Source organism: Seriola aureovittata, chromosome 5 (assembly GCF_021018895.1).
Source record: "Seriola aureovittata isolate HTS-2021-v1 ecotype China chromosome 5, ASM2101889v1, whole genome shotgun sequence".
In the NCBI taxonomy this organism is placed as follows: Eukaryota; Metazoa; Chordata; class Actinopteri; order Carangiformes; family Carangidae; genus Seriola; species Seriola aureovittata.
The window spans coordinates 26,184,451-26,199,219 of NC_079368.1; the positions used below are offsets into that span (position 1 = coordinate 26,184,451).

General features: G+C 39.6%; 1 protein-coding gene across 2 annotated transcripts; it reads right to left on the reverse strand.

The window, feature by feature from the left end:
- Nucleotides 1-93: 93 nt before the first annotated feature.
- Nucleotides 94-14,197, reverse strand: ark2cb (arkadia (RNF111) C-terminal like ring finger ubiquitin ligase 2Cb). Of its 2 annotated transcripts, none has more exons than XM_056375852.1 (8): nucleotides 13,822-14,197; nucleotides 9,806-10,145; nucleotides 9,484-9,612; nucleotides 8,458-8,587; nucleotides 8,172-8,276; nucleotides 7,677-7,772; nucleotides 7,013-7,116; nucleotides 94-3,794 (listed from the first exon to the last, which is right to left on the reverse strand). In XM_056375852.1, the coding sequence occupies exons 1-8, from the start codon at nucleotides 13,880-13,882 to the stop codon at nucleotides 3,677-3,679; spliced, it is 1,083 nt and encodes a 360-aa protein (XP_056231827.1). In that variant the 5' UTR covers nucleotides 13,883-14,197; the 3' UTR covers nucleotides 94-3,676. The 2 variants fall into 2 exon arrangements, with proteins under 2 accessions (XP_056231827.1, XP_056231826.1); XM_056375851.1 differs by having other exon boundaries at nucleotides 9,484-9,615; nucleotides 13,822-14,194.
- Between the last annotated feature and the right edge of the window lie 572 nt (nucleotides 14,198-14,769).

The window sequence follows — 14,769 nt, forward strand, 5'->3', positions numbered from 1 at the left end:
TTAAAATTGTTGACATCTCTATAAATTTTGCTTAGTAGAGCATTGTTAAAGTAAATGACTACAACAGGACACCACATACCACCACAAGCTAGATTAGTTCTCAGCATTTTAGGCAGTTTATTTGAAAAACACATACAAAAAGATCATATACAAGACAATAAATAAAAAAGAGACAGAACAGTTTGGGTTAAGCTATGCAACTTTTTGCATCATCATTAGTAATAAATACAGTACAAAATCCACCCAGAGTGAATCTAAAGATTTTCCACAATATTCACTGATCATGTTATTCTTCATTATGATTTAGCTATTGCTTTCATATTATTGATACATACTTCTACTTTTCTATAAAATACTCAAGATCATAAAACATTGCGCGGTTACAGCAAAACAGCAGTGTGTTGTACAAAGATGGCCACTTCCCTTTTTCACTGGCAGGTTAATAATCGACATTTTTTCAGCAGCAAAGAAACATCTGAAATATTCAAGAAGGTACAGCATCATATTAAACACATCTACAGAGCTACTCCCACATACACATAGGAAAACCTGAGAAGGACATGCATTAAAAAGCTTGTGCTTTAAGTTCTACTGTTCATTCCGGTTCATCAGCTTGAGTTAATACTATGGCTACTGTCCAGTTCGCTCTGGAGTAATGGGGTACACTGTGGAGGGCATGGGGTAAGGCCAGTGAGAGCACGAAATGAAATAAGAATAATAGTAAGACCAGCCAGCTTCATTCCAATCCAATACATGTTATAATAATTTGCAGGATTAGTAGAGTATTAATAAGAAATGCACACCGAAAACGTAGTTAGCTTATTATACCCAGGTGTAAAACACGCTATCTATATTGTATAACCACAGTACACCAGAAGTTTGCTCAATAAGATCAATGGCTCAAGTTAGCATGTTACATACTTCCCGAAATCCCACACAAAGCAACTGCCAGCAATACATAAGAACAAATAATACAGCTCGTTACGTGGGTCCTAAAATAATATGCACTAAATTGAGATCCAGATATGATGAAATATCATGAATGTGGTCACAATAAAACAAAACAAATATCAAAAATTAAATCAAATATGACTGATTATGGGAAACAAAGCAGTATCGTATAACAAAGGCAAGCTAATTGTGGAGCCATACTAAGACAAAAGGGGTTGTACCCCGTCATCTGCTTCAGCTCAAAGCAGGGATGATATTTAAGAAATTAAAAAATATGTTAAAGTAAAATCAACAAATGACATGAATGGAATGTAATCCAGATCAACAGCACCATGCTGGCTAGAAAATGTGTTGGGAAACACCCCCAGTCAATTTTTCAACAAGTTTCTTTTTTTCTCCTTTGAAAAAGAAAACACAGACGGCATGCAAAAGCATCCCCACCGACCAATGCATAATGAGGTATTCTTTTTTTAATATTTTGTGTTATTTTAAATAAATATATTGATTAAATTGCAAAGTTATGAGATAGAGACATTAAATATTCCACCACAATAGCTAGCTAGCTACAGTTAGTAATAAATAATGATTGTTAAATACTTAAGGCATCTTTAATCACAGCATTCTATGTGAACTAGCGAACCTCCATTTTCATCCATCTGTAGTTTTTTGGATGGAGGTTTCATACAAAAAGAAAAAAAAAACGCAACACAAACAGTCAAGTTACCCTCCAATAATACACAAGGAAGCATGAAAATACTTGAAACTGATAAGAAACACAAAATCTAGGACAAGAAGAACCCACATCACCAAACCAAAACTCAGGCATCTCCATATTATAGTGCATTTACAAAACACAAGCTACATTATAACAACAATAAATATGTTTTTGCAGCATTGCAGCTTTTTCTTCACTATGGTTAAAATGGACAAGGACTCGGCATATTAGTACCATGTCCAAATTGGCATGTGAGCAAAAAAAAAAAAAAAAATTACAAGTAATAAGAAAAAAAAAAAAAAGAAATGGCAGAAAAAAAGACAATTGAAATAAAACAAATGTTAAGAACAATTGTTTGGTATTTTTCAAATGGATGGCTTTTTCTCCCTTTCACCCTCCTTCAAGTGAACTACGCCAACATGGTTCATGCATGATATAGAGAAAACGGCTTCTATCACTGAACATATCACAGTTGTTCTAGCAATACCATACACTACTACCATGGGGGAGAGGGGTTGTGGGGACAATCATACACATTCTAGCACATATCACAGGCAAACTAGTTTGTATTTTCCCTGTAACACCAGACACAGTCTTTTTATCAAACAGTGGGAGCAACTTAGATTGAAATGAAAGGAGCCGATACACAACAGAGGCGATTCACTGTATATAGAAATCACATGTGCTTGTTCGATAGGCAATAAGGTTCTGGTAATAGGTAATACAAATGTCAGATTTTATTCACTCTGATGGCAAGACTCAGGCACTGCATCCTCAAGCCCATGCCGGCCTCTCATGATCACGATCATGCCATGAGTGAGGCAACACAGAGGAGTTGCTGTTAGACACAGATCCAATGGCAGCTCTTTGAATCCTAATCACAAATAAATATTAGGAGAGAAATGCTACATTTGTCTGAGATCGGTGTCTAAGGGCAACTTTGGTCTAGAGTGGGGAGGGGTGTAGGGAGGTGGGGTATCAGGTGCATTCTTTGTCCTCCTCTATGAATGAGTGGGATCGTCAGAGTCATAGTATACGGTTCACATGCACAGACATAGTCCCTGTTTCTACTGCTCCACAATATTAACGATACAGCCCAAGCCTGCCATACAGCATGCACATCTGAGGCCTCTGCTCTAGATTATAGAGGCCCGACTACGACACTACACAGATCACTGGAAGCCATGCCTGCAGTTAGCGGGTTTAGCATCAATTCTGATGGCATCTACTAACTGTAAATCCAAAACCATGTTAGACAAGAAAGAGGGATTTTTGGCCTTTTTACACAACTAGCTCTTTCTCTCGTTTACCTATGATTTAACACACTGAATATTCTCACTGTTAGAGCTGTATTCACCCTCTCTGTAGGTTTATTTTTCATATTTCTCAAAAGGCTTTTGCTTGCTACACAACACTGTTACTCTGTAAATACTTATTCAGTACTATACTCCATTACACCACAAGCGTTCAGCTACAAGAGTTCACACCAAACAACCTCATGCTAATCATTTGATAATGTTCTGTACAGATGTGCTGAGGGCTTGGGCAGAGTGCAGCTTAAAGGATTTTTCACAGGCCTGGGGGAAAGGGTTTGGGTGTTGTGGCAGAGAAATGGCCTTAATACACCACACTGAGCTGGGGAGGTTGGTAGTCAGTGTTCTCTCTTTCTTGGTGGCTGTATGGAGAAATGTACGCAGGGTACGCAATCTGACAGAATCTTGTAAAGCCTCAGCACATCTGTCCATACGTGTCCGCTCCTACCGTTTACATCCAGTGAAGTCCATTCAACCAACCTTCAGTCCAGCCACTTATCTGTGCATCAACCCCCGTCCCTCGTTGTGTTGTAGGTGAGTGTGCTTTGTTGATCCCTCTGTCACAGCTGTCTCACTAGGCAGGCTCGTTGAGTGATGCAGAGGGGAAGAGGGATGTTTGGCAGAGCCTCCCCACAGAGGGTAGGCAATGGAGAATTCACAAGACCAGATCCAAAGCTGCAGGAGTCGACAGGAGCTATCAACTGTCGGGGGTCAACTGGGTCTCAATGTCCACTCTGCAGATGGGGCATTTCCTGCTGGTGGCCAGCCACTGGTCCACACACGCCTGGTGGAAGAGGTGCATGCAGGGTAATCTCCTACGGAAAAAACAGAGCAGACATGGTCAGAATTTTATGTACTTCATTAACATATCAAAGCAGTCGGTAACACTTTATTTTACAGGTCTCTCGAATCCCGTTAAAGTGTTACTGCGCTGTCTTTTCAAATCAATTGTCAGCTGTTTTTTCAGCTTTGTGATAATGTGATTTCAGGTAATCAGTTTTTATTGGTTTATTCGTCTTAAGAGGTAAGAGAATTTCCTCTACCGAGAAAGGAAAACTTAATTCTTAAAATTATCTGAGCAAAAAACAGTATCATCATATTTGCAGATATATAATATTCACTCGAAAGCAACAATTTTGCACAAGTGTAGATTACAATATAATATTGAAGATTAGAGAGGTCAAATCTTTCTACCTGTAAAACAAACGCTAATCAATTATTTTTGATGATTGTTATATTTCTAGAATTAAAACTTATTATATAGTATCAAGTAATTCATTTATATTTGCACTTTGACCTATATCATACAGCCATTGTCTTGGAGACATTTGTTTTTGTCTACGTTACTTTTTCCCTTTTTTTAGCATTGAAAGAGTTAGTTAATTAGTCAATTGACAGAAAATCAATCCATAAGTATTTTAATAACCAAGTAAATATTTCATTCATTGATTCATTCAAGCAAAAATGCCAAACAGTCTTTGACTACAGCTTCTCCATTGTGACGATTTGCTGTATGAAAGTAAAAGAAATCTCTGCAAGGTTTGGACAATTGTTGATTTAATACAAGCAATATGAAAGTCATTTTAGACGTGACATTTATTTATAATTACCAGAAATTTCATAGACAAAATAATGAATCAGTGAATTGAGAAAATAATCTGCAGATTAATCAATAATGAAAGTAATAAATTGTTGCACCCCTAGCCTGCTTTAATGAAAAAATTATAAATTGTTTGTTATTCGATTTTCTATGTTTTTTGTTCTTATTTTTTAATATTTATTTTTTCATGTCAGATATTGAGTTTCATCTGTGTTCATAAAGTTAGTGGACTGTGAAAACACAAGTAAGTGACAATGCTGGAAGTAAGTTTCATATGTTGTATTTTCTAAATATAATGTCAATAAACCTAACCAAACCAAAAGAATAGTTGCAACAGCTGGATGTAACAGCAGTGGGTACTCTGCTTAGTTACACCAAGTTGAAGGCCTTTAAATCTTTGATGTGCATGTGATTCATGGGTGCTGTCGTGTTAAGTATCCAGATTGTGTCGAGAATAGACCCAGTTGTCTGGCTGTGGTTCACATTTGGCATCAAAATGCGTCTCAAGTGACCTCTTGTGATCAAATTTCACTTCACAACTCACATTTGATTTTATCTGTATGAAACTGACTGCTGCTAAAAATGCACATTTACTCTTGACAATAAAGTTGAAGAGAGAATTTGGCCTTTTAGTAAGGACTTCAAAAATTTTACATCCACATATTACTAGTTGGTCCTTCAGGAACATATTTGCAATAACACTACAGTTCTAGTGCCTCCCCTGACTGTGACTTAAGCCAGCGCCTCTTTGGAAGCCAAAAAAATCATGAACATTTTTTATCAACCAAGATGAACAAAGGTGCTTAACTTCCCAAAAAAATGGAGGTTAAACTGCCCAAACGAACAGTTTTTGTTTACCACTGTAATGATAGTGAACTGGAGAGCAAGATAGGCTTCATCATATTCATTTATGACATATTTTTTGATTGATTGTGATTGCTTTGCAAGGATCACAGGACACTTGTGTGGTTATTGTACCTTCATAAATCAGATCCTTTCAACTTCACATGCCCTCCACATTTTCTCTTTGGTTATGTGCGGTGGCGATCATGCGCATTGATGGCGAAGTGTGTCTCAATGCATTGTTATGCATTTCCATGTGTATTTACACCTGTCCACTTATGATTATATCACCTAAGATGCATTTTGGGTCCAGGTGTAACCAAAGACACATGCTCTTCATACAGTTGTCTTTTTTATCTGACTGTGACTTAGAAGAACTAGACAAAGCCTAGAACAGGCATGAATGATGAATGTTTGGAAGAACAGACAGTTTATGGATATCCCATCGTAACAGGCTGCATGAACAATATATTCGGCATGCAGATGTAGCTCTACATCTTACCTCTAAGAATTTATGTGTACAGTCTCCCTGAACATTTCCCTTGAGCGCTTAACATATCACTGATCTAGAAACATCAGACCCTAGAAAGGTTTTCACTTGCTTTTTTATTCGTGCCTCCTTTTTCTTTCTCAGAGAGTAAAATAAACTTGCTTTGCCACACAGCCAGTTAGACAGATCACAACACTGGACACACATCATAAAATGTGTGAAATGCTAATGTCGCTGTCTGGAAGTATTTTCAAGATGAGGTGCTGGAAGAAATCCCGTAATAGGATTTTTGGACCTGATGCTTTGAACTTACGTGGCAGAACCAATTTAGGGTTAAAAACTGCTGAGACCCGATGGGTGAGTGTCCATTCTGACAGAAAGCATTGTGAATGTATTTAAATTAGGAAATGTGAAGACGTTTCTCTAATGTCTAATCAGTAGGAAAAGTGCCGCCTGGGGAAGGGGAGGTTTTCCCAAACAACCTTAAAAGTACATTTTATCACAACACAAGTCCACACGCTGAGGAAATGAGACATCACATAATTTCAGTCTCATTTCAATCTAAACCCTCACCAGGTAAGAAACAGGAGGAAGATCTAGTAATTACCAATAAACTGAGCACTGAAATTTCATGGCAATCCATCGAAAAGTTGTCGGGACTTTTCGCCAAAAAACACAAATGTCAACCTCTTTGTGGTACGTGAGGAAAAGTCAGGGGATAACAATAGTCTGTTGGATAAATGGTTTCGGGAACCACGCGTATCTGTACAGAATTTCATGGCAATCAATCCAGTATATATCAAGACATTTCACTAAAATCCAAGGTCTGGATGACCAAAGTCAGTAGTATTATCCTCTGGGGATCATGAATTAGTGTACAAAGTTTATTAGCAATCAATTAAATAGCTGCTGGACCGACTGACAGACCATCCAGAGAGCCGTGTCGTTAGCGTGGCTAAAAACTGCATGTAGCTGAGGAGCAGGACAGGTACAACAAATCCCCCAGGGGACAGTAAATTGTATGTACAACTATTATATTCACATTTGTATAACCAGCTTTTTTGCCAGTGAAAAAGCAAAAGATAAATAGATTGTTTTACCTGACATCCTCTCCATCCTCCAGCATTGACAGACAGATGGTACACTTCTCATCTGTGTCCAGCTCCTCATCATCCAGACACATCTTCAAGTCCTGGGGTATTCTCTGCAGAGAGAAAGGCAAACAGACTTAAATTATTAAAGCGTGACGTGCAGCTGCGTGTTATGTTTATGCCATGGGTGTCTCCGAGTCAGCCAAGAAAAGAAGAAAAGAGTCACCTAATCATGCTTCCCAGAGAGAAAAAAATAGACATCAGATGGAAAAGACTCAATTACTTCCTCTCACTCACAATGTACCAAATGATCTGACACCCCTTCCAGAGTATCTGGGTCATATTCAGTGCAGACGGTTTTTCAAATTCATTCCACGCACATATCTGCAGACAGCTGGATGAGTCATCCCTCGCCTTGAATTGTGCACACTGCAGACCTGTCTCACTAATCTGCTAACGGAAATTAGTTTGACCCTTGAACTACTGGGAGAGTCGTGACCCCCTTACAACTCTCGCCTTCACTCTTTGATCATCTCGAGCAAGTGCTGCCCTTTCCCATTCCTGTCTTTCACATCTAGCTCAATTTATTTCTTGCCCACTGCTTCTTCTGTACCACACACCACATCAAATAGATTTACCACTTGGCTAGAGAGTAGAAAGCTGACCAGTTTACCTTTTTGTACTTATGGGGAAAAGTGAATCTCTCTATGGTGGTTTGGACCGCTCCACGGTTGACACTGCCCAGTCTGTCTTCCAGCTGCAGAAGCTCCTACAAAGGAAACACCACATGGGCATGTCTTTTAATTCTGGTTAAAAATAGGAGAAAATGATTGTTTGTAATTGCTTGCAGAGATTTACAATATTTGCATTTGTGTAAAAAATATTCAAATGCAAAAGACAAATATGTGATATAATGAAATTGGTGCTTCAAAGAACAGGAAAGAGCCTCTCAGAAAACAATTGCATCTTGTTCAAATGAAAACAAATGTCATGAGATTAAAGACTGCTGCACCATTTGAGGCATCTGGAACCCAGAGTAACTGGAAATAAGAAAATCAGTTACACACTCAAGCCTGTCCAGCGCATTGGTCACAGAGAAAACAATGATGAATTTGTGTAGACTGGTGTGTCTGCTAAGGAGAGAGAGAAAAGAAGTGGCAGCACAAACCTCGTAGCTCTCTCTAACAGCAGATGCATGGCGGGAGGGGTTGAGACTCTGCAGAGCCAGCAAGTGCAGCTGGGGATATGGGTAATTTCTGATCTCATGGACAACCTGGAAGATGACAGATAAAAGAAGCAACCATCAGCTCTGCAGCAGACATCAGGAAAAGAAAACAGGTCACCCCAGGTTGCTAGGTATCGAGATTAGTCTCAGAAACCGAAATCCATGGGAGAATCGCTGGGAGTTCATCAAGACAAGCATGATTGATTGTACTGAGGAGGAGGAGGCTCACCACTTGTGTTGAGGCATTGTTTCTTGGGAAGTGGTGCATCCTAGGAGAGGTCAAGTAGTGCTGATAGTGCTGCGGCAGCGGATGGATGTGATACTGGTGGGGGGGCAGTCCAGCATCTACACTTAGATCCCTGGACAGAAACCGGAAAACAAGTCAGTCAGTGACACACAAGTTGTAGGCTGTGTCCAAATCACTTTTGATTTCACCATTTTGTGTTTTTGAGTTTGAGTTCTAGCTAGATTTCAGCTATTTGGAGCTGCAGTACTTGAGTCCAGTTGGACCTGGTTTTGTGCACATTTTGCATCAGAACATTTCTTCAACTACTACTATCCATAGCACATACACATAGGGAGCTACTTTTCCAGCTTATTTACTTTCTATTAATATGAGGCTATTTATATCAAATATCTACTGCTTCCTAATAGAATTTCTTCAGAGAAATTACAGAGATAAAGCACCATACAACTCAGGGATTTAATAACCAAGAACTTGTTGGAACACTTTACATACCATTTCCCAAAACACAATTATTTTCTGACATTTCCAAAAAAAATATCAGTGATCTAAAGACACAGTGTTTCCAACATGCCTGGCATCTATTTTACAACTTATTTTTGACCTTGGCTGTGATTTTAAAAAAGAAATCCTTTTTTTCCAGTAGAATTCCCAGAAATGGTGGATGTATGATGTATCTTCCACATATTTTCCAGTCAGACATGTCATAATATTAAGCTCTCTTTCTTTCTTTCATTTTTTTCTTTTATATATTTGATTGTTTTAACTTTTTTTTTTTAACTTTTGTTTTACTCTAGCATTACAAAAAATAACTACTGTGAAACTAAAAAAATATTCCATTATTACTTAAGAAACTGCTTCTGCATTAATGTTACATTTAATGAGAGTGTACAATGTTTGTTACAAATTCTATTGAAAAATAACAGTGACAATGTGCTTTTCTAACAAATAAAAAACAGCTGTTTGCCTCTGTGGCACTGGATAGTGTATAATCAGAGGCATACTGCTTACCAGTCTGTGCCCTCAGCCAGGTAGCGTGGCTGCTGCACCACAGGCTGAGGGGGGACATGAAGTGGGGGAGCAAACTCGTACCCGGGCCGCAATCTGTGGGGCTGGTGAGGAACTCTCTCTGGGGTGCGTCTACTAAGACAAATAACCAAGCATTTGAAAACATCACGTTTTTTTTCCCCCACAGGAAACAGACATTGCCTGATATGATGCCACTGCAAAATCATAATCCCTGAACAGTCTGACTGAACCATAACGGAAAACTAAACATTTTGTCTTTTGTCTTTCATGTACTGTAAATTTCCCTGCAAACCGGTGTGGATACCTGGAGGGTGGCAGGATGTGTCGGTGCTGGGCCTCGAGGATCTGCTGCTGGAGGAGGTATTGCTGGTGTAATGCCTGAGGTAGGAAGGGAGGGGCAGGGATGTCCTGGAACTGGGGAGCGGGCAGGGGATTGAGGGGTGGGTGGAGCGGAGGGCCATGCTGGTGGCCGGGAGGGGCCAGGTGGGGGTTAATGCCTGACTGTGGCTGCCCTGGGTGGGGCATGGGGAAGTCCATGGGCAGCGGAGCCTGAGGACCTAACTGGAAGTGCCGGCAAGAGGTAGCATGGCTGTGCTGCTGCTGCTGCTGCTGCTGCTGTTGCTGTTGCCGGTTGAAATGGGATCCTGTGGAGGATAAGGAGAAGTTGTCAGGCACCTGAGGGGAGAGATTAACTGGAATTAATTGTGGGTGAAATGTGGTGTCACTGTGTGTGATATAGCATGTTAATGAAGCCCTACCTCTTACCTAGGGTGAAAAATACTTCTGTGGGGGTGGGAAAATGATGGTTACCACAAGTACCATGAACATGACAACTGTTTTCGGTCCTGCACACAAAACGTGAGCTTTCATTTCTTTAATTGCATTTCCGACCTCTGGATCGACTCCTGGTCTTCTGATTCACAGACAAGCGAACTGGATCAGAACGGATGAAATCTACCAATATGTGGTCTTCAACGCAGCTCAGTTCTTGTAAATTCTGCAGCTGACAGCAGGTCAGTGCACTCATGCAACTAAACCTTTAGTGCCAGGCTGTCTGTTAAGAGATACATTAAACTGTTTAGGTGCCAAGTCTCTATATATACAACCTTAAAGAACAATTCCTTCTTTCTTAAAAATGACACCAGGTAATAAATTCACATTATGCATCTTTCCTTTACTGAACTGCTTCTTTGTGTCTTACAAATACAGTATACTGTAGCGCTACTTGTTCTTTTCCCATATGAACATTCAGGAGTTGAGAGGAAATAGCTTGAATGCTTTTTTTACTCTCTCCAACCACAGCTATTTGGCAACTGCAGCGAACAGACTGCTGTCGAGACTCAACAGGGAGAAAAAGACAGGCTAGCTTGTGCTGTGGTGCAATATGGTTTTAATACTGTGCTTTGGGCTGAAAAAAGACCTTTTTGATTATGGAAGGACTGAGACACTGCAGTAACAAATTTAGCTTTGATTAGAAACTTTTGAGGAAACCCTGGCCAAAAGAAGCCATAATAGGCTTGCAGAGGAGCAGGATCCAACATGCTGTGCTCTGTTATGTCCGTTTGGCAGAAACTGAAGCAGTGAATTTTACAGAAACCTGCCAGTTTAAAGATTAAAATTGTGCAGTTCTTACAGAAGATGCAAAAATCCAATACGGTTTGAGTTTAATCTGCTTTGACAGTGTAAAAGACATGACGAATTCTGACGTAAACAGAGGAATTTTTTTTCTTTTTTTTTTTTAAATCATGAGGAAATAGGCAAAGTCTACATTGCATTTACTAGGAGTACGCTTGAGAAAGGCAGTATGATTTTAAACACACCCAGGAAAGATAAGCAGCATGACTTTCCAGCAATATTTTCAGCTTAACAGTTCGTCAGTGTAGCTGGGGAGACAGCAGATGACCTTGCTGCCATGGGTCAAAGGCTCAAGTCTACACTTTAAGTAGCACACTGCGTTTTCAAGCGTCTCAGTGAAAACGATCACCATGAATGACAGCAGATAGACTCATTCGGGCCCTGTGATGGAGGAAGCGTGGAAATCGTCTATCTTTGTCACAGCGGGAGAGGAGGTGGGTGGGGGGTGGAGAGGGGGCAGGTAGGGACAAGGGAGAGGGAGGACAATAAATGGAAATCAGCAAGAAGCACACTGAAGGTTAGGAAAAACACTATATTCTTTATTGAAAAATATTAGTATATGTGGAATTTGTGTTTTTTTCTTATTTGTTTGTAATAATAGTATAAATCCATGCAACAAAAATAAACAACATAGACTGAAGGCAAGGCCCACCATGCTCCATATAGGGTTAAAAAGAACAAAAGCGGCATCCAATGAGCAGACGTGTTGGCTACAGCACATGATTCCAGTACAGCAGGGTACATCTTTACTACAGAAAGATTACATTGGATTTTCACTAGTCAATGTAGAAAAACAAAAACCAAAAATTATGAATCATAAATGTGACCATGCATTGAAAGTACTATTACCAGAACAAAAGGTAAAGAGAGACCACAACCAAACAATAAAGACGTTATTACTAATAGAGGATCTCTTTAGCAGTGCAGGAAAATAGGCATCCCTGTGAAATGGATAGCATTTTGGCCTTATGTTAGTGGGGAAAATTGGGAAGTGATGAACCACCAGTGCGCATGTTTTGCTTACTTAAATGTTTGGTTTCATTTGCCCATTAAAGGGCAAACAGCCCTGACAATTCAGTGTGATTCGAAGCTTGAAATTTGCAAAGGGAACAAAAGGATTACACAAAAATGGAGACAGTTATGGCAGGTTGTTGTGTGCAGGTGCAGTGTACCTTCAGTCATTTCAAGGGATCATGTTACAGCATTTGCTGAAATGCTGAGTTTAACAATAAAAATGGCATGCACGTGGTTCCAATTTGCATGCTTTTTTTTTCTTTTTTTTTTTAATCGTAGGTCATTTCATTCACGTACATTGCACCTTGTGTGAAGAGAAGGAAGATGAGCCAAATTCTGGTGTTCAACAATGCAGTGCAGTATTTGAGATCATGCAAAATGTATCCACTTTACAGGAATTTACAGCATGTTGTCTATCAAGACTGGATGGGAGGTACACAATGACATTCAACTGATATCTAAAAAGGAGCTAAAATGTTAACTCAGTGCTACAGCAATTTGACAGAAAAAAAGACAAAAAGGTGCTCTGTTCTAGGTGTTAGCTATTGTTTTAGTCTGCTTAACATGGAAAGTCTATGGCTGAATACATCTTGGGAGGGGGTGCTTTTTAATACCAATGTCGTCTTCTGATGGAAAGAGGAAATGAAGAAGGGATTCACAATACAGCTAAATGCAGAGAACAGGCAGAGGCCACGCCACACCACACAGCAGCAGATGATCATTAGCTACACAATGGGGGGGACGACAAAGATCTGATAAATGCAGAATGTAGAGCCAGCCTCCATACTATGAAACAGGGAAATAAGAACAGAAATAAAAGCACAATGAAATCACTGATGCCACTGTTATAAAATTAATGTTACACTGTAGCTTTATCATTGTTTAACTGTGACCGCACACTCGGGTCTTTTTTGCAATTCGGCAGCTTCAAACAAACAGCTGCTGAATTGCCAATTAGCAAATAAAAGAAAAGGGCGACTGATGCATTGATGGCTCGGAAGTCCACGCTCACCGGGCAATTGGCCATCTATCGATTAGACCGTTGGCCGATTGACACGGATAATAATTAGTGAAATCACGGTGGAAAAAACGGCGAGCGCTAGCAGAAGCAGATGATCTTCAAATGACATCATCCAGGCTCAGATAAGCTGACTGGCTGGAGAGGCTACGTCTATTTTGCGGTATTTTTTTACAGTGCAAATACAGGATAGCGCCTTTTGGGGGGGGTGGGGAGGATAACAATGCATCGTAATGTTAGTGAATTACAAGTCGCACGAATAAAATGTATCCCATGTTAAAATCGGTTGTCTATGCGGGGATGTGGTTTTGACCGCACGCCCCGTGCATGTGGAATCCTTTGTGAGAAATGTTTCCGTTCCAAGGTATAGCCTGAGCCAAGAAGCCAGTTAGCTTATCTTCAGCGGCGGTATTTGTTTTATAATTAGGCGTGATTACACCCGGCAAACTACATTATTCGGTGATTTATATTAACTCCAATGAATACAAGTTAAAGTAGTATCACGTTTGGCGAATAATTTGACCGTTAATTATTAAGCTAGCTAACGCGAGCTAACCCAACGGCTAAGCTCCAGCTAGCTAGCCAACAGCTGCAGTGAATATTAAGATAAACAGGGCACATGTTTTGGATCGATATGAATATTAATACCGTACCTCTGTTTCTTACTGAGCCGAATACGGGAAGAACCAGATATCCGACATGCACTAACACCATCCTGGGATCCTTATCTTATGATTCCGCTGGGTTATTCGGAGAGATAGAGTAGTAGTAGCCCATGCGGATCTACATTCAGGCGGTTGGTTGTTGCTGGCTGGCTGGCTAGCACCACAGGCAAACCAAACGGATCGACTGTCTGACTCGCCTGGTTGTCGTTGACAAAAGCAGACATGTCATTTGATGTCCGGAGCAAAAGAGGGCGATGTTGCGGCGCTACAACCCCCAGCTGGAAATATCTGTGAAGTTGTTTTGTCTTTAGATTTTGAAAAAATTTGAATCAGGAACCATTACATGCACAATCCGCTCAAAGTGTGTTCTTTTTATATTGATCAAGTACTGGGTTATCAAGTAGTGGGTTATCAATTGAACTTGCATCTTATCTGCAGCAATAGAAGAAAATTAAGCATTAATTATCAATGAATCCATCTTCTTTATAAATGGTACCTTATCATCAGAAAGTGGTACATGTAAGGTATATGGTATAGCCCTAAAAATCAAACAAAGCCATTTAATATACTTACAATTTTCTTTATCACGAATTAATAGGGCCATATGCAGATTTTGCTGCTTCTATTTTTTGTCTGCATCACTGTTTCAATATATATATATATATATATATTCAGCTTTTGATGTTTTGTCCATCCATTTGCATACCTACATACAGTATTATAAATTAAGTTGGGTATTTGCAAGTCTTGAAAAATCTTAAGCATTGACAAAATTGCAAGTCAAGTCAAGGTACATTTTATTTATATAGCCCAATGTCACAAACAACAATTTGTCTCATTGGGGCTTAACAACCAAAAAAAATTTAATGATTCGTTTTTTCTCAAACTATTTGTTTTATGTTTTAACCTTTTAAAATACACCATTACAACAGTTGG